Source organism: Lepus europaeus, chromosome 2 (genome assembly GCF_033115175.1).
Source record: "Lepus europaeus isolate LE1 chromosome 2, mLepTim1.pri, whole genome shotgun sequence".
NCBI classification, from domain to species: Eukaryota; Metazoa; Chordata; class Mammalia; order Lagomorpha; family Leporidae; genus Lepus; species Lepus europaeus.
The window spans coordinates 82,834,305-82,855,070 of record NC_084828.1 but is presented as its reverse complement, the minus strand read 5'-3'; the positions used below and the strand labels follow the sequence as shown (position 1 = coordinate 82,855,070).

At 41.6% G+C, this 20,766-nt stretch overlaps 1 protein-coding gene and 1 pseudogene across 3 annotated transcripts in view; both read left to right on the top strand.

Annotated features, from left to right (window-relative positions):
• Positions 1–20,766, top strand: part of PCYT1A (phosphate cytidylyltransferase 1A, choline) — a 46,976-nt gene that overhangs the window by 13,550 nt on the left and 12,660 nt on the right. For 2 of the 3 annotated variants that reach the window (XM_062209524.1, XM_062209515.1), the window contains 3 exons: positions 10,382–10,508; positions 18,892–18,975; positions 19,931–20,030. In XM_062209524.1, coding sequence (XP_062065508.1) covers positions 10,392–10,508; positions 18,892–18,975; positions 19,931–20,030 — 301 coding nt within the window. In that variant the 5' untranslated portion in view covers positions 10,382–10,391. The remainder of the gene's footprint in view (positions 1–10,381; positions 10,509–18,891; positions 18,976–19,930; positions 20,031–20,766) is intronic. The other variant, XM_062209533.1, reaches the window with a different exon arrangement.
• LOC133752374 (U2 spliceosomal RNA) lies at positions 14,674–14,854 on the top strand (annotated as a pseudogene).

The window sequence follows — 20,766 nt, the reverse complement described above, 5'->3', positions numbered from 1 at the left end:
GCCATGGTCAGAATACAATAAGCAGTTGTGACTAAATTCATCGATGACGGTTTTATTTACTAGGCGTAGAGCATTGTGCTTGAGAACAGAACCCAGAGTCAGAATGCCTGGGTTCAAATCCTGTTTTTGCATCTCTGCTAGGTGTGCGACCTCAGTGAAGTCATTTAACTTAGCTGTGCTTTAATTTCCTTATGTGTAAGGAATAATATTATTATCGACCTCATAAGATTGTTGTTAGGATCAAATTATTTAATATATATAAGACTTCAAACTTCCTGGCACACAGGAAGTACTCTGTGTTAGCTGTAATTATTATCATCACCATCATTATAATCTTTGGGACTGCAGTGGAGAAGTATGGATTGAATGATAGCACCATGAAATGGGTTTACATCTGATTGAACACCCTCATCATTCTATTTTCTAAAGATTAACTTCAGAAATATTGGTGATATTTTGATTGCTTTCAACTTTTTTTTAAAAAAAAAAGATTTATTCATTTATTTATTTGAAAGTAAGAGTTACACAAAGAGAGAAGAGGCAGAGAGAGAGAGAGAGGTCTTCCATTTGCTGGTTCACTCCCCAGTTGGCCGCAACCGTTGGAGCTGCGCCAATCTGAAGCCATGAGCTACTTCTGGGCCTCCCATGTGGGTGCAGGGGCCCAAGGACCTGGACCATCTTCCACTGCTTTCCCAGGCCATAGCAGAGAGGTGGATTGGAAGTGGAGCAGCCGGGACTCAAACTGATGCCCATATGGGATGCTGGCACTGCAGGTGGCAGCTTTACCCACTATACTACAGTGCTGGTTCCTTGCTTTTAGCTTTGAAGCACATTATCTATTCTCTTCCTTGTTTATTTGTCATAATTTTATCTAGAGCAAAAATGTTGAGAGAGAACATTTTTTACAGTGGTTCAGAGATGCCAGTGCCACAGGTAGTGGCTTAACCAGTTATGCCACAATGCAGAAATTCTTTTTTTGATTATTAAAACATTTACTCATTTCTAGTCTCCTTTACTTGTTCTTTATGATTTCTCAAAGGTTCAGCGCTGATTCAGGCTCTATCAGTAGGTTCTTTCAACAGATCATTTTCTAAAATTTTGTACCTGCTCATTCATTTTTTTGTTTATTTTAAAATATATATTTATTTTTAATTGATATGCAGTAGTTGTACATATTTATGGGGTGCAGTATGACATTTTAAAACATGCATACAGTGTTAATGAGGGTAATCAGCATATTTATCACCTCACATATTTATTATTTCTTTCTTTGGGGAACACTTAAAGTCCTCTCTACTAGCTATTTTGAAATAATTAATTGTTGTCAACCATGTTATCTTACTGTGCTATAGAGCACGTTAAATAACTCCTCCTTTCCAACTGCCCCTGTCTCCATTGATCATCCTCTTTCCATCGCTCCCTCCTTCCCCTACACCCTTCCTGGATCCTAAACACCACTATTTTCTACTTCCTTGAGGTTAACTTTTTAACTTCCATATATAAGTGAGACCATTATTGTATTTGTCTTTCTATGCCTGACTTATTTCACTTAACATAGCGGCCTCCAGTTCCATCCATGTTGCTATAAATGACAGAATTTTGTTTTTTAATGGGCAGCCGATAGTCCATTCTGTATATATATCACATTTTCTTTGTCCATTCATCTGTTGATAGACAACCTATGTTGCTCATATCATGTATATTCTGAAAAATATGCTAGTACAGATTGTTCTTCAACATACTGATTTCAATTTCTATGGATATATACCCAGTAATGAGATTATTGGATTATATGGCAATTCTAGTTCTAGTTTTTTGAGGAACTTCCATACTGTTTTCCATAATTTTTATACTAATTTATATTCCCACCATCAGTGTATAAGAGTTTACTTGTCTCCACATACTCACCAGCATTTGTTATCTTTTTGAGAATAGCCAGTTTAACTGGGGTGAGATGATATCTTGTTTTGATTCTATTTCCCTGATAAATAATAAGGCTGAACATTTTTTTTTCTTTTTTTTTTTTAAAGACTTATTTATTTATTTATTTATTTGAAAGACAGAGCTACAGAAAGGCAGAGACAGAGGGAGAGAAAGAAGTCTTCCATCTGCTGGTTCACTCCCCAAATGGCTGCAACGGCCAGAGCTGGGACAATCCGAGTCAGGAGCCAAGAGCTTCTTTCAGGTCTCCCATGTGGGTGCAAGGGCCCAAGGACTTGAGCCATCTTCTGCTGCCTCCCAGGCCATAGAAAAGAACTGGATCAGAAGTGGAGCAGCCAAGTCACAAACAGTTTTACCCACTACGCCACAGCGCTGGCCCCTGAACATGTTTTCATATACTTTTTGGTCATTTGTATACTCTCTTTTGAGAAATGTATTTAGGTATCTCACTCATTTTTAAATGGATGGTGATGATTTTGCTATTGAATTTGAGTTCCTTATATATTCTAGATGTTAATCCCTTGTTAGATAAGTAGTTTACAAATATTTTCTCCCATTCTGTAGGTTGTTCACTTTGTTGTTTATTCCTTTTACTGTGTAAGCTTTTTAGTTTGATGTATTCCCTTTTGTCAGTTTTTGCTTCTGTTGCTTGTGTTTTTGAGGTCATTTCCCAAAATTCTTTGCCAGTGTCCATAGGGACATTTCCCTATGTTTTCTTCTAGTAGTTTAATAGCTTTGAGTTTTATATTTACAAAAGTCTTTGAGGCCAGTGCCGTGGCTCACTTGGCTAATCCTCCGCCTGCGGCGCTGACATCCCAGGTTCTAGTCCTGGTTGGGGCACCGGGTACTAGTCCCGGTTGTTATTCTTCCAGTCCAGCTCTCTGCTGTGGCCCAGGAGGGCAGTGGAGGATGACCCAAGTGCTTGGGCCCCTGCACCCGCATGAGAGACCAGGAAGAAGCACCAGGCTTCTGCCTTTGGATAGGCGCAGCACTGGCCGTAGTGGCCATGGCCATTTGGGGAGTGAACCAACGGAAGGAAGACCTTTCTCTCTGTCTCTCTCTCTCACTGTCTATAACTCTACCTGTCAAATAAAAAAAAAAAAAAAAAAGAAGAAGAAGAAGAAAAAGAAGAGACTTGCTTTTCTCTAGAGTGATGACAACCACTGTGTCTTTGGCTGGTTAACTTGAATTATATGACAAGATGGGACAGTGCTTCAAGAAATAAGCAGCTAAAATAAAAAGAAAATTTTATGTGTATTTTACCACAGTATAAAAATAAAACAAACAAGAAAAGCAAAGCAAAGATGGATTGTAAAGTAGCATGAAGAAATGAAGGTGATAGACATGTTCATTGTCCTAATGTTGATGATTTCACAGGTATATAACTAAAACTCATTAAATACACTTTAAATATATGGTTTATTATTTGTTTATGATAGCTCAATAAAGCTAAGAAAGTACAGCACACTTGGCCGTACACTCAGATCAAAGACTTCTGAGAAGCTCCAGTAAACATGTCCTTTGATGTGTGAAGTGTTTTCTGTAAGGCATTAAGGGATTTTAACTTGAATTTAAAGTAAATAACTGGGAGCTGGCACTGTTGGCACAGCAGGTAAAGCTGCCACCCACAGTGCCGGCATCCCATATGGGCGCCAGTTCGAGTCCTGGCCTCTCCACTTCCAGTCCAGCTCTCTGTTATGGCCTAGGAAAGCAGTAGAAGATGGCCCAAGTGCTTGGGCCCCTGCACCCACATGGGAGACCCGGAAGGAGCTCCTGGCTCCTGCCTTCGGATCAACACAGCTCCAGCCATTGTGGCCATTTGGGGAGTGAACCAGCAGATGGAAGACCTTTGTCTCTGCCTCTGCCTCTCTTTAACTCTGTCTTTGAAATAAATAAATAAATATTTTTTAAAAAAGTAAATAACTGATGAAAACATTACATTTATACCCTTGATTTATTACAGCGCTCTTAAAACTCTGTGTCATAAATAAAAAAATACAGATGCCTTTAAAATACCACCTGTTTGCAATGTCAGAAGGGGGAGGAACAGAGGTAAAATTCATTATTGCTTAAATTGAAAGCTTATTAGGGAATGCTAGCACAGCCATCTAGCAGCAAAGATCTGCACATCTGCACAGCCAGCTGATTGACATCCGCTGACTGAATCGGGCCAGTAGCCACTTCAGTTTTATTTGATTGATCATAAAACCTTTTCACCTTGGAGTAACCATGACTTTTTTTTTTTTTAAGATTTATTTATTTATTTGAAAGCAAAGCTACAGAGAGAAAGAGAGGGAGAGACAGAAATTTTCCATCTGCTGGTTCACTCCCCAGTTGGCTGCGATGGCTAGGGCTGGACCAAGCTAGAGCCAGGAGCCAGGAGCTTTAGCTGGGTTTTCCATGTGGGTGGCAGGGGCCCAAGTACTTGGGCCATCTTCTGCTGCTTTCCCAGGTACATTAACAGGGAGCTGAATCAGAAGTTTAGCAGCTGGGACTTAAACCAGCACCCCTATGGGATGCTGGCATTATAGGAGGTAGCTTTCCCTGCTGCACCACAACACTGGCCCTAACCATGACTTTTTATTCTACTATTTAGTTAGACTGGCCTGGCCTAAGTCTGAAAACACTTAAGAAACCCATGCTAGAGAGAGAATGTTCCTGATTATAAAGAGGCACAGTAATGATAAAAAGATACCTTTTAAAAAAAATCTTGGGCCGGCGCCGTGGCTCAATAGGCTAATCCACCACCTTGCGGTGCTGACACACCGGGTTCTAGTCCCAGTCGGGGCACCGGATTCTGTCCCGGTTGCCCCTCTTCCAGGCCAGCTCTCTGCTATGGCCCGGGAGTGCAGTGGAGGATGGCCCAAGTGCTTGGGCCCTGCACCCCATGGGAGACCAGGAGAAGCACCTGGCTCCTGCCTTCGGATGAGCGCAGTGCACCGGCCGCGGTGGCCATTGGAAAGTGAACCAACGGCAAAGGAAGACCTTTCTCTCTGTCTCTCTCTCTCACTGTCCACTCTGCCTGTCAAAAATAAAAATAAAAAAATAAAAAAAAAATCTTGAATCTCTGAGAAACATAAGAGTATACTGATAAGGGCTTAGAATCAGACAAGTCTAGATTTAAATCCTGCCTCTCCCATTTACTAGCAAGCTGTGTCTTCTCTTGGGTATGTTGCTTAACTTACCTGATCCTTAATTTTCTCATTTTTCCCTTGGGCTAGTAATACCTGTTTCTCAAGTTATAAGGGTTAAATGAAGGTGCACATAAAATGCCTACTGTGGTGCCTGGCATATGGTAAACATTCAGAAGAAGGAGAGCTGTTGTTAGAACTGTTGCTATTATAATCTTACCTCCTTGCAAGACTCTTAGATTATCAAAACATACTTCTTGGGATAAATGCGTATGCACTGATTCAAAGATGAGGGCGGGTAGTCTGTTTCTAGGGACCTGAAGAAGAGACAGTCTTACGTGAGGGCCTATCTATATAAGAAAGTGTTACAAGTATTCTTTTTTTTTTTTCCTTAAAATATCAAGCTAACAAGGTTTTATTTTATCAGATGTCTGTATAATTTCAATGTGAAAAATTTACGAGTATTCTTGCAATTAACTTTTATTTTGAAAAACAAATTTAAGAACTAAAGCCTATAGAAACTTGCCAGAGTGTTAAGATAAATTTCCTTATGCCCCACCTAGTTTCATATGTTGATAGCATTTTGCCACATTTCCTTTACCTTTTTTATGTCATATATCTATTTTCCTTTTCTTTTTTCCTGAGAGTAAGCTGCAGTGATCATGACCCTTTGTCCCTAGAGACTTCAGCATTTATCTCCTATAAACAAGAACAGTCTTTTGTATAACACAGTATAATTATGAAATTCAGGAAGTTTAATATTGATGCATATTATCTGATACACAGTCCATCTTCAAATGTTGCTGTTTGTCCTCATAGCTATCTTTTATAATGATTTCTTCTAAATCATGAATCATATATTACATTTATCATCTCTCTAGTCCCTCCCTTTTAAAAAAAAAGATTTGTTTATTTATTTAAAAGTCAGAGTTACACAGAGAGAGAGAGAGAGAGAGAGAGAGGTCTTCCATCTGCTGGTTCGGTCCCCAGATGGCCACACGCCCGGAGCTGTGCCAATTTGAAGCCAAGAGCTTCTTCTGGGTCTCCCATGCGAGTGCAGGGGCCCAAGGACTTGGGCCATCTTCCACTGCTTTCCCAGAAGTCAGAGTTACACAGAGAGAGAGAGAGAGGTCTTCCATCCGCTGATTCACTCCCCAGATGGCCACAACGGCCGGAGCTGTGCCAATTTGAAGCCAGGAGCTTCTTCCAGGTCTCCCACGTGGGTGCAGGGGCCCAAGGACTTGGGCCATCTTCTACTGCTTTCTCAGAACCTAGCAGAGAGCTAGATTGAAAGTGGAGCAGCCAGGTCTCAAACCAATGCCCATATAGGATGCTGGTAGTGCAGGTGGTGGCTTTACCCACTGTGCCATAGTGCTGGCCCTTCTTTAGTCCCTTTTAACTTGGAACAGACTTTGAGCTTTCATTATTTTTTTTGTGATTGACATATTTTAAAGAATATGGGCTTGTTGTCGAATGTCTATCAGTTTGGATTTGTCTGCTTGTTTCCTCATAAATCAATGCAGATCACATATTTTTGGCACATAATGTTGTGTCCTCACTGCTTATTATATTTTTCCATTATCAAAGGAGCTCACTTCCTTTGTAATTACAATATAATTTATAGGGAGATACTTTGAGACTATATAAATATTTCTTACCTCAGCAGACTTTTGTCCAATGGATTTAGAATGCAAGTATTTTTATATCATCAGCATTTTTTTCTGTGTGAGGGGTGGAACTCTGTGACTAGTTTCCTGGCCTTGAGTGAAGGTTCTTGGTGAAAATAGTTTGTTACTTTATTTTTAATTGACAAATAGAAATTCTATATATTTATCAGGTACAATGTAATGTTTTTGATATATGCTTACATTGTGAAATGATTAAATCAAACTCAGCAAAGCTGTCGCCTTGCACATTTAGTTTTTGTAGTGAAAACATTAAAGATATACTCTTATAGCAATTTTGAAATGTATAGTACAGTCCAGCGCCGCGGCTCAATAGGCTAATCCTTCGCCTGCGGCACCGGCACCCCAGGTTCTAGTCCCGGTCAGGGAGCCGGATTCTGTCCTGCTTGCTCCTCTTCCAATCCAGCTCTCTGCTGTGGCCCAGGAGTGCAGTGGAGGATGGCCCAAGTCCTTGGGCCCTGCACCCGCATGGGAGACCAGGATAAGCACCTGGCTCCTGGCTTTGCATCAGTGCGGTGCAATGGCCGCAGCGTGCCGGCCGCAGCGTGCCTGCCACAGCGGCCATTAGAAGATGAACCAATGGAAAAGGAAGACCTTTCTCTCTGTCTCTCTCTCTCGCTGTCCACTCTGCCTGTCCAAAAACAAACAAACAAAAGAAATGTATAGTACATTATTAGTCATTACAGTTGCCATTCTATGCAATAGATCACTAGAATGTACTCCTTCTGTCTAACTGAAACTTTGTACCCTTTGATCAGCATCTCTCCTTCCCTCACCCAGTCTTCTTCCCCTGCCTTTGGTAACCATCATTTTAATCTCTGCTTCTGTGAGTTTAGCTTTTTTAGATTCTTCATATAAGTAAGATCGTGCCATGTTTATCTTTCTGTGCTGGCTTGTTTCACTTAGCATAATGTTCTCCAGATTCAGTTTGTACTTTAAAAATTATGTTATATTGGCCGGCGCCGTGGCTTAACAGGCTAATCCTCCGCCTTGCGGCACCGGCACACCAGGTTCTAGTCCCGGTTGGGGCGCCGGATTCTATCCCGGTTGCTCCTCTTCCAGGCCAGCTCTCTGCTATGGCCCGGGAAGGCAGTGGAGGATGGCCCAAGTGCTTGGGCCCTGCACCCCATGGGAGACCAGGAGAAGCACCTGGCTCCTGGCTTCGGATCAGCGAGATGCGCCGCCCGCTGCGGCCATTGGAGGGTGAACCAACGGCAAAAAGGAAGACCTTCCTCTCTGTCTCTCTCTCTCACTATCCACTCTGCCTGTCCAAAAAAAAAAAAAAAAAAAAATTATGTTATAGTCCTTTGTACACAGTAAGTACTCAATATAATTGACTATCTGATCTTGATTTGTCCGATACCAAATTACTGATTTTTATATCTGAAAATGGGTTTTCTTCATATTCCTATCCTGAGAAGAAATGAATGGATACTTAGAACAGTCCTACTCTATGCAAATTAGAAGCTCTCACTAATTGGACTGATTAGACATTCCTAGCAGGTCTCTTAGACTTCTGAGATGGGAGTACTGACCTCTGGATATTTTAAAAGAATTAATGATAGTAGTAAGGAAAAGCTCTAATCATCGTCAGTGGATGAACTAGAACTTAGTGTTAAATGGACAGTACCCTCCTTCCATTTTATTTTTCTGTGGTCTTGTCATGTTGCCATTTGGAATTTAGCTGGAGGAAAGAAAGTAAGGCACAATTGCAGTTGTTTGGGTAAACCTGTCATGCAGGAGGGCTTATCAGAAGCAGTGAGGCAGAGTAGCACGTCCTCATTTTGTTTGGCATTTGTTTTCTACCTGTGCACTGGACCGTATCTTAAAGATGGCTTTTGATCACAGAGCTTCCTCTACCCACAATTTCTGGCTAATATTTAAATTTCATCATTGTTTAGAAATTAATTTAATTGTACAAATTGTGTTACCAAAGAATAATGCAAATATCCCTATAGGGATGGGAGAAGTAGCACAAGCCAATGTCTACACATAAAATATTGGATATTCAGAATTTTTCGGTGATAGTTGCTGGAAGCTATCTGCTAAATGAAATGGTAAAAACAAAATTTCCAGTAGGGGAAGGAGAAGGCTGAGTAGAATTTTAATAGCTGAGGAATCTGAATAAATTTGAGGTACTAAGCCCCTGAAAGAGGAAGGGGAAAGACATTTAAAAGATATACACTGTGCTGCTCCATAGTTTTCATACAGCTCACCCTAGTGGAGTAGAGCCTGAAATTTCCAGGGCATTTATGGTTAAGAAAGGCATACTTTGGTAAACCTGGATTTGTTGATACACATCCCTTTAAAACAGGCTCTTTTTTCTATCTGCACTAAGTCATAGCTACCTACTTACTACCTTCCTTCCTTTATTTTAAGATGTATTTATGTATGTATTTATTTATTTATTTGAAAAGCAGAGCTACAGAGAGACAGAGAGCACTTCTATCTGCTGATTCATTCCCCAAATGGCCACAATAGCTGGAACTGGGCCAATCTGAAGCCAGGAGCCAAGAGCTTTTTCTAGGTCTCCCACATGGGTGCAGGGCCCCAGTACTTGGGCCATCTTCCACTGCTTTCCCAGGAGCATTAGTGGGGAGCTGGATTGGAAGTGGAGCAGCCAGGACTTGAACCGGTGCCCATATAGGTTGATGACACTGCAGATGGTGGCTTCTACAGCACTGCACTGTGCTGATCCCCAAAGTCATGCCTTTCAATTGCTTTAGACTTGCCATCCCTCTAGCTATCCCAGAGGATAAGGTAAGGGGTAGTAGTGAAGTCTGTACAGGTCGAATATCCCTAATCTGATCAAAAGGTTTTGAATTTTGGAACATTTTGGATTTTAAATTTTTGGGTTAAGGATGTTCAACCAATAAAGTCTTTGCAAATATTCCACAATCTGAAAAACTCTGAAATCTGACATTTCTGGTCCCAAGTATTTCTTTTAGGGGATTTTCAACCTGTATAACTCTCTTTCTGTCAGTCAGTTTGTTCTAATATTTTTCAGATAGTCAGGATGTGAAATCAGGAGTTAGATTATAGGTTGTGGGGCTGGCACTGTGGCATAGTAGGCTAAGCCTCTGCTTGCGGCACCAACATCCCATATGGCACTGGTTTGGGTCCCAGCTGTTCCTTTTCGATCCAACTCTCTACTTATGGCCTGGGAAAGCAGTAGAAGATGGCCCAAGTGCTTAGGCCCCTTCACCCACATGGGAGACCCAGAAGAGGCTCCTGGCTCCTGGCTTTGGATTGGCCCAGCTCTGCCGTTGTAGCCACTTGGGGAGTGAACCAGCCGATGGAAAACTTTCTCTCTCTCTCTCTCTCTCTCTCTCTCTCTTTAACTCTGCCTCTCAAATGAATAAATAAAATAAAATAAAAAAGTGAAATAACTTCCAAGGTCAGGCAATTAATTGTAGCTATTGTTCCCACAAAGAGGCATTCTGATGTTTCTACCCTCTGTTTTGTGAAGCTTTGTGGTTTTTGCCAGATACCATTGGCCCATCTTAGTTTAATGTATGTTATGGAAGTAATGTTTTGTTGAGTATATGATTGTCAGTGAATACTGGTATACACTTTTTGCCACCCCAATGAGAAAAGAAATTATTTTTCATTTTCTGTGGCCAGTTAAAAGAAAATGGATGCACAGAGTTCAGCCAAAATCAATGCAAGGAAGAGGAGGAAAGAGGCACCTGGACCCAATGGGGCAACAGAGGAAGATGGAATTCCTTCAAAAGTGCAACGCTGCGCCGTTGTAAGTAAAGAAGAGATTTCTTTGTTGAACAGTTAACCTGGCAGGGAGAGGGGAAAAATTGATATACCATTGATGATTACAGTGTTATAAGCCTTTTTTAAATAATGGAAAATGGTAAGTATGAGTAGTAATTGTATTTTACCTGTTGTTGGAAATCCTATTATGATTCACAGCTCAGTTTTAGGAGCTTTACATTGGAACTGGAGAAAAAGAATGAAGTTTGGAAGTTGTGTGTATGTTAGGCTAAAGATCAGATTCAAATTAATGAAATAGAGAAATTGGACTCCAGACAATGCTTTGATGATAGTATTTCCTCTTGTCTAGAATTCTGTATCTTACTGTCTTGTCTCCCCATATCATTCCTCTACTCTATAGCTTGTCATGTTATGGATGAGAACCTTTTTCCCATTACTGCCTACTTTATCTCTGGAACATTATTTTCTTATTTTCTAACTACTGCTATGCATTAGGTGAAAGACCTCATTCCAAACTGCCTATCCTCTCTCTACTTGGTATCTTTCTTCTTCCTCCTCATCTGTTTTTTTTTTTTTTTTTAAGATTTATTTATCTATTTGAGAGGTAGAGAGAGAGAGAGAGAGAGAGAGAGAGAGAGAGAGAAAAGTCTTCCAGCTGCTGGTTGATTCCCCAAATGGCTGCAACAGCCAGAGCTGAGCCGATCTGAAGCCAGGAGCCAGGAGGGTCTCCCATGTGGGTGGAGGAGCCCAAGCACTTGGGCCATATTCTGCTGCTTTCCCAGGCCATACACAGAGAGCTGGATTGGAAGAGGAGCATCCAGGACATAAACTGGCACCACAGGTGGAAGCCTAACCAACTATGCCACAGCTCCGGCCCCATTGATATCCTTCTTAAAACTTCCCTAAAATACATATCAAAGAACATTTAGATAAAACTGAAGTTACTTCTGATATACAACATTATTATGAAATCTATGTTTCAAAATTCCAGTGACAGAATGTTTCTGTGTTTTCTCTACCTATACTGACCATTAGCCATTTATCAAACTTCAGTTTCCACTGGTTAGTGCTGAGGCTTGCCAGGCCAGAGGGAAAATGTTTATACTCTGAGAAAGTTAACAGTTGTCCCAAACTAATCATCTGTTGTGAGCAGTAAAAGCACCTGAACTTACCAGATTTGAGGCATATGCTTCCAGGCCTGATATTGATAATACTGGTAGAGGCAAATGTGTCATTTTCTATTGCTGCTGAAACAAATTACCCATCATTTAGTGGTTTAGCTGTTATGGCACAGAAGATTAAGCTGCCATTTGGGTGACCTGCATCTCATAATGGAGTGCTGGTTCAAGTCCTAACTATGCTTCTGATCCAGTTTCCTACTAATGCATCCCAGAGGCAACAGATGATAACTGGAGTACTTGGTGCCCTGCCAACCATGTGGGAAACCCAGACTGAGTTTCAGGTTCCTGGCTTTGGCATGGCTCAGCACTCACTGGCTGTTGTGGGCATTTGGGGAGTGCTCCAGTGGGTGGAAGATCTCCCACCCCCCTCTTTTACTCTGCTTTTCAAGTAGATGAAAATAAATTAATAAATGTAAAAAATAAAATGTATGAAGAAAATAACACAAATGTGTCATCTTACTGTTCTGGTGCTCAGAAGGCTGAAATAGGTTTTAAGGGCTAAGATTAAAGTGTTGCCATTTCTTTGCTTTTTTCAGTTTTTGCAGGCTACCCATGTTGCTTATCTTACCATATAAGCCAGTGATTATGCCTCTCTGACCACTGCTTCTGTCATCATATCTTCTCTGATTCTGACTCTTTTTCCTTCCCTTTTCACTTGTAAGAACTTGTGTGATTACATTGGACACACTTGGATAATCTGCTTTCTCAAAGCCTTTCGTTTAATCACATCTGCAAAGCTCCTTTTGCCATGTATGGTAAGATGATCGCAGGTTCCAGAGAATAAGATGTGACGTCTGTAGGGAACCAGTATTCTACATACCAAAGCCAGTAAGCTCAGAAAATGGCTTGCAGTTAACAAAACAGAGCATTGTTAATTTTTAAATGTTTCTTAGAGAATCAGATTAGAGGTGGTGAGGGGCTCCAGTTCAGCACTATTACATGGAAAAGGGACAAGTTATAACCAAAGAGGTGATACTCTTGAACAATCGCCATAGTCAGAAACAGACAAAGGAATGAGCTCTGAGAAAACTTAAATTTCTTGGCCCTTAGTACATAAGGAATTTAAGCACTTTAAATTACTTAGCTTCACATGTTCCTGTAAAATCAGATAGTGACTTGCTCCGTGTTCCACATTCCTTCCTGGTACATGCTGCCTATTTAGCGTAGGTTTATGGTCAGATTCACTCACTCAGAAGACTGGAACAACCATAGTGAGGAGAAGAATCTGCTAAGTGAACTTGTCTTCCATCTCCACTGTACACCTGTACTTCCTATTTCTAAATCCTCTTTGAATTTTTTTAAGATTTATTTATCAGAGCTGGGGCTTTGACACACTAGGTTAATCCTTTGCCTGTGGTGCTGGCATCCCATATGGGCACCAGTTCTAGTCCCAGCTGCTCCTCTTCCATTCCAGCTCTCTGCTTGGCCTAGGAAAGCAGTAGCGAATGGCCCAGGTACTTGGGCCCCTGCACCCACACGGGAGACCTGGAGGAAGGTCCTGGATCCTGGCTTCAGGTCGGTCCAGCTCCGGCCATTTAGGGAGTGAACCAGCAAATGGAGGACCTTTCTCTCTGTCTCTTCCTCTCATTGTCTGTAATTCTACCTCTCAAATAAATAAAATCTTTTTTAAAGAAGGATTTTATTTATTAATTTGAAAGGCAGAGTTACAGAGGGGCAGAGAGAGAGAGAGAGAGAGAGAGAGAGAGAGATATTCCATTTGTTTGTTCACTCTCTGAATGACTGCAACAGCCAGAGATGGGCCAGGCCAAAGCCAGGAGCCTGGAACTCCATCCAGATCTTTCACATGGGTGTAGAGGCCCAAGGACTTGGGCCATCTTCAACTGCCTTCCCTGTTGATACAGGGAGCTGGATCGGAAGTGGGACAGCCAGAACTTGAACCAGTGCCCATATTGATGCTAGCATTTCAGGCAGTGCCTTAACCTGCCACAACACCAGCCCGGATTTCAGTGATTTTAAATATACTCATAGTTGTATAACCATTACCACAACCAATTTTAGAATTTTTTACTACCTCCCAAAGATACTATGTACCCACTAGCAATCATTTTCCATTTTCCCCTAGCACCTTACCCCCCAACCTCTGGAAACCACTGATCTACTTTCTGTCTCTATGAATTTGCCTCACTTGGGCCTTTCATCCAGATAACATAATTCAGCTGTAGTCTTTTGCACCTTCTTCCTCTGAGCATGTTTTTAATGTTAATCCCTATTGTAGCAGAAGTCCATTTTTTATTGTTAAATCAAATTCCAACATATGTCATATATCATATTTTATTTGCCATTTGGGTTGAGTAAACAAGGTTTTATTGCATACTTACAATGTGCCAGCATGGCGGTAAGTGCTCAGACTGGAAAGAGAAGCATCTTGCCTTTGAGGGATGCAAGCATAATGTAGTTTTATAGCTTGGAGTTCATTAGCTTTTGAAGAGTGCTTTCCTTGTGACTGGGGAAAGAAGTAGGAAGGATAACCACATATTAGGTAGCTGGGTTGGTGAATCAGGGTGAAAAGGGTAGAAGAGATAGAAAAATGAGTAAGGGTGGAAAAATTAAGAAATAATTTTGTGGGACTGGTGTTGTGGTGTAGAGGATTAAGAAACCACCTGCACACCAGCATCCCATGTGGGCGCCGGTTTGAGTACTGGCTGTACTACTTGCAATCCAGCTCTCTGCTGATCTGCCTGGGAAAGCAGCAGAGGAAGGCCCAGGTGCTTGGGCCCTGCACCCATGTGGGAGACCCAGAAGAGGCTCCTGGCTCCTGGCTTTGACCCAGCCCAGTTCTAGCTATTGCAGGCATTTGGGGTATGAACCAATAAATTAGTTTTCTCTCTCTATTTCTTTCTCTCTGTGTCTTTCTCTTTCCTTCTGCCTCTCAAAACAAACAAAAGCTTGTCACTTGATTATTCTGTCCCTTCTAGGTACCTTTCTGGTTTTTTTCTTTTCCATTCCCTTTATGGCCATGCATCTCTCATGAGGGATTATAACTAATCTATTGCTTCTTGGCCTTTTGGCTAAGATCAAGTGTAGTATCTATTTTGTTGTCTTTCCAGTTTTCTTAAAGGCACTGATGTTCTTTCACTAGTATATTCTAAGAAAGTCTCTAATAGCTGCTGGATCTCCAAATTTAAAGACTTTCTCAGTTCTCATTTTCTTTGATCTCTCTGGAACATTTACCAGTAATGATAATCCTCTCCTTTGACATTATTCCTTGATCTCTAGGACACACCTTCACCAGAGTTCTTTAAGCCTCGCTAACATCTTCTGGTTTCTTCAACCATCCAATATGAACTCTTAAGAATTTCTTTTCCTCAACTATTAGTTTTTTTTTTTTGTATATTTTCTCTTAAATATTTTATTTTATCATCTTCACCACCTATGTGAGTATAATGTCAACCTTTGTCTTTTTGATTTTTTAAAAAGATTTATTTATTTATTTGAGGGGCAGATATACAGACAGAGGGAGAGACAGAGAGATCTTCCATTACTGGTTCACTCTCCAAATGACTGCAATGGGTGGAGCTGGGCTGATCCAAAGCCAGAAACCAGGAGCTTCTTCTGGGTCTCCCACATGGGTGCAGGGGCCCAAGCTCTTGGACCATCTGCTACTGCTTTCCCAGGTGCATTAGCAGGGAGCTGGATCAGAAGAGGAGCAGCCAGGACTCAAACCAGTGACTACATGGGATGCTGACACAGCAGGTGGAGGCTTACCCCACTATACCACAGCACTAGCCCCTGTCTTTTTTATATTTCTTTGATGTTCTGCTATTATCTCAAACTCAAGATAAATTTGTTATCTAGGAATCAACTCTTTTGTTTTTAACTTCTCTACTCCTGCTCGTGATATTTTCCTTAGTTTAAAAACTTAGTTATTGTAAGCTTCTTTCTTAAGTGAAAACGTGATTTTCTTTTTACCATATTCTACCTATTCTTCCTTCATAAAATCTTTTCTCTTTCATCCTTTCTACTCTCACTGAAACATCACTAGAAAAATGTGTGTCTATTTCCCCCTCCCTATGATCTGATCTCTTTCTAAGTATGCAGACTAACCAGTAGTGTCCTGGTAAAGTGGTTCCCTGTGGGGAAAACCTCTGATTTGTACCATTTGCTGATTTCTGTGACTGATTCCAGGCTACCAATGATTGAATAACCATTCCACAAATTCCTTGACTGTTTTTTTTCCCCTTAGGATTTATTTATTTATTTATTTATTTATTATTTGAAAAGCAGAGTTACAGAGAGGCAGAGGCGGGGGTGGGGGTCTTCCGTCCACTGGTTCACTCCCCATATGGCTGTAATGGCCAGAGCTGGCTGATCTGAAGCCAGGAGCCAGGAGCTTCTTCCAGGTCTCCCACGCAGGTGCAGGGGCCCAAGGACTTGGGCCATCTTCCACTGCTTTCCCAAGCCATAGCAGAAAGCTGGATTGGAAGTAGAGCAGCCAGGACTTAAATTGGTGCCCATATGGGATGCTGGCACCGCAGGTGGCGGCTTTACCCACTAGGCAACAGTGCCTGCCCCAGAGCTGATCTTTTAATCCACACGTACTACTATTAAGAAGCATAATTCTATTTGTCTCATATACATGAGCCTTGTGAGATATAATTCATATAACATTGTAATTCACATATCCAGTTGAAGAAGTGCATGTATCCCCGGCTCTTCTTCCCTGGCCTCTTGCCAGGACAGGGCTTGCTGTAGCCCTGCGCCTCCAGGGCGCATGGCCTTCAGGCCATGTGCTCTAGACTTCCTGGCCGAGATACAGGCCTAGATGCTCTTCCACGTGGCTGGTTACTGGTGCTCATTATGAACCTCTATTTACCTCTCTCTCTTAAATAAAGCTCTCACTCTCCTACGCATCTTTCTCACTAAATAAAAGCTTAAAATGTTAAAAAAAAAAAAAGTGCATGTAATTCATTGGTAACATTGTAATTGGTAACATTGTAATTCACATATCCAGTTGAAGAAGTGCGTGTAATTCAGTGACTTGTAATATATTCACAGATTTTTGCAACCATAATTAGAATCCGTTGTAAAGCATTTTCATCACTCCAAAGAGAAACTCCATACCCATTAACATTTACCCCTTATTTCTCCCAACACTTCCTGTCTAAGATGGCCACTGATATGCTTTCTGTTTGTTGATTTGTCTATTCTGAATATTATATGTAAATGGAATCATATAATATGTGATTTTTTGTAACTAGTTTCTTTCACTTAGCATAATGTTTTCAAGGTTCATCCACCACTTCATTCCTTTCTATTGCTGAATATCTTGTTTTTGAGGCTTAATTTATTATAGTAAAAAACATAAATCTTAATAATACACAAGCCTCTAATAAATGTTTACATATGTAAATGTGTGTATGATTGCCAGTATCCCCAGAAGGCTTCCTCACTGCCCCCTGCTAGTCATTATCCTCTTTGCTCAAATTTCTTCTTTTTTTTCTGGTTTATATTCACAACAAATTAGTTTCTCCTGTTTTTGACCTTTATATAAAGGGAATAATAGAATATATATTATTTTGCAAGTAGCATATATCTTTAGAAACACAGGTTAATGTTGAGCATCTCTGTGTATTAACCTCTAATGCAGGGATGGGGAATATCTGGCCTACGGGCCATATCGGGCTGTAAATCATTGGGTCTTCTCCTACCAAGGCAACCAGTGGCAGGACTTGAAATTCAATAAATCTATAGCAGGCCAATTTTAAGTTGATAACTGTATATGGCCTACAAATAATGTTATAAATATCCAAATGACCCTTGGCAGAAAAAAAGGTTCCCCACTTCTGCTCTAGAGAATACAGTTTTCTCTAATGTAAATATCAGGAAGTCCCTACTAACTTCAAAAATTACATATTTGGGCATATGTGGTCTGTTGTTATCTTTAAAAAAAAAAAGTGTTTTAAAGAAAGATCATAGACACCACCCACACACACACAAAATGAATTTGGGGTGGGCTTTTGGCCTGGCAGTTAGAATGCTGTTTGGCATGCCTGCACCCCATGTCAGTGTGCTTGGATTTGAGTCCCACCCCACTCCTGATTCCAGCTTCCTGCCAGTGCAAAACCTGTGGGGCTCCAGCACTCAAGTCCCTGCCATCTATGTGAGAGACTTGGATTGAGTTCCTAGCTCCTGGCTTGGATCTGACCTAGCCTTGGCTGTTGTGGGCATTTAAGGAGTTAACCAGCAAATAGAAGATCACTGCTCTGTCTGTCTGTCTCTCTCTGTCTGTCTCTCTCTGTCTACCTTTCATACACATAAAACTTTTACAAAATGAAGAAGTGACATGGACAAATATACTTGCCTTGTTCCTAGTCTTGGGGGAAAATACACAATCTTTTATCATTAAGTACCATGGTGGCCATTGGTTCTTGATAGACGCCCTTTACTGGATTGAGGAATCTCCCTTCTCTGTGCATTTTGCTGACTTGTTATAATGAATGGATGTTGGGTTTTATATATTCTTTTTCCTTTTTTTTTTTTTTTTAATTTTTTTATTTTTGACAGGCAGAGTGGACAGTAGAGGGAGACAGAGAGAAAGGTCTTCCTTTGCCGTTGGTTCACCCTCCAATGGCCGCCGCGGTAGCGCGCTGCGGCTGGCGCACCGCGCTGATCCGTTGGCAGGAGCCAGGTGCTTCTCCTGGTCTCCCATGGGGTGCAGGGCCCAAGGACTTGGGCCATCCTCCACTGCACTCCCGGGCCACAGCAGAGAGCTGGCCTGGAAGAGGGGCAACCGGACAGGATCGGTGCCCCGACCGGGACTAGAACCCAGTGTGCCGGCGCCGCAAGGCGGAGGATTAGCCTAGTGAGCCGCGGCGCCGGCCTCTTTTTCCTTTTTTAAGAGTTATCTATTTATTTGAAAGAGCATCAGAGGGGCTGGCTCTGTGGCACAGTGGATTAATGCCCTGGCCTGAAATGCCAGCATCCCATGTGGGCGCCAGTTCTAGTCCCAGCCACTCCTCTTCTGATCCAGCTCTCTGCTATGGTCTGGGATAGCAGTGGAGGGTGGTCCAAGTGCTTGGGCCCCTGCATCCATGTGGGAAATCCAGAGGAAGCTCCTGGCTCCTGCCTTCGGATCGGTGCAGCTCCAGCTGTTGAGGTTATCTGGGGAGTGAACCAGCAGATGGAAGACCTCTCTCTCTGTCTCTACCTCTCTCTGTAACTCTGTCTTTCAAATAAATGAAATAAATCTTTTTTTTTTTTTTTAAGAAAAAAAGCATCAGAGAGAGATGGAGAGACAGAGAGAAAGAGGAAAAGAGAGATCGATCTTCCATCTGCTGTTTCACTCCCCAGGTGACTACCACAGACAGGGTTTGCCCAGGCTGAAGCCAGGAGCCAGAAACTGCATCTTAATTTCCCCCATGGGTGGCAGAGAAATAAGCACTTAGGATATCGTCTGCTACTTTTCCAGACACATGAGCAGGAAACTGGACTGGAAATGGACTAGCCGAGGCTCCAGCTGGCACTCCTATCTGAAATGCCAGTGTCACAAACAGTGGTTTACCCTGTTGTACCACAACACTATTTGCATAAATTCTTTTTCTGCGTCTTTTTTGAAGAAAATATATTCTGCATTTTCCTTTCCTCCCCCATTTTTAAATTTATATAAAGGGAACAAATTTTATATGTACAGTTTTAAGAACATAATGATATTTCCTACCCTATCCTCTCTCCCTCCCTCATCCTCACCCTCTCTTCTCCTTCCTTTCTTATTTTTCTTTTTCTTTTTTTTAAAGATTTATTTATTTATTTTAAAGGCAGAGTTATAGAGAGGCAGAGGCAAAGAGAGAGAAGTCTTCCATGCACTGGTTCACTCCCCAGATGGCTGCGATGGCTGGAGCTGTGCTGATCCAAAGCCAGGAGCCAGGAGCTTCTTCCAGGTCTCCCATGCGAGTGCAGGGGCCCAAGCACTTGGGCCATCTTCTACTGCTTTCCGAGGCCATCGCGGAGAGCTGGATCAGAAGTGGAGCAGCTGGGACTTGAACTGGTGCCCAAATGGGATGCCAGCACTGCAGGCAGTGGCTTTACCCACTATGCCACAGTACCAGCCCCTCTTTTAATTTGTATAATGACATACTTTGTTTAAAAAAAGCAAAAAGACCCTAGTTTAGTGCGAATGCTTTATTAATTTGAGTGTATTTAGTGTGTACATAAATTGATTTTACAATGTTAAACTAATCTTGCATTCCTAAGAAAAACCTTTGTTGGTCTGTTTAACATTTTTTCTCTTTCCTTTCTTCTTCTTAAGGGCTTACGGCAGCCAGCTCCTTTTTCTGATGAAATTGAAGTTGACTTTAGTAAACCCTATGTCAGGGTAACTATGGAAGAAGCAAGTAGAGGAACTCCTTGTAAGTAAATACCTACTTATTGTGTTGCTTTACCATTGTTTTTAGCATTCCACTGTATTTATAAAATACACTCTTATTCTCAGCTTGTAAGTCCAGTAGAGAAGTAATTATTGCCACTTGCCTGATATTCTATTTAGGAGGGTAAATTCATTCTATAAAATTTGATTTTTTTCTTTTTATTATACAGTTTCCCAAACTACTGTCACAACTATGAAATAGATGCAGTAGATACTTGCTTCCTGGGCCATTGTTACAGCTCTGAGATATACGGAAGCAGAAATAAGATGTTAGCCTGACTTGGGTTGTGATCCTGTCTATTTTTGTAAAGATCTGAATAATATGTCAGGTGTCATATTTTTAATCTTTTTTTAAAGATTTGTTTATTTATTTGAAATGCAGAGACACACAGACAGAGAGCGAGCAAGCGAGCTTCCATCTGTTGGTTCACTCCCCTAATGGCCACAACAGCTGGGGCTGGGCAGGTTGAATGCAGGAGGCTTGATCTTCTTCCAGGTCCCCCAATTGAGAGCAGGGGCCCAACTACTTGGGCCATCTTCTGCTGCATTCCCGGGTGCATTAGCAGAGAGCTGGATTGGAAGTGGAACAGCTAGGACTTGAACCAGCGCCCATATGGGATGCTGGCACTACAGGCGTAGGCTTAACCCACTGTTCCACAGCACTGACCCCCTAGTGTCATATTTTTCATAGCCTTCAAAATTTCCTTATAATCTTCCCT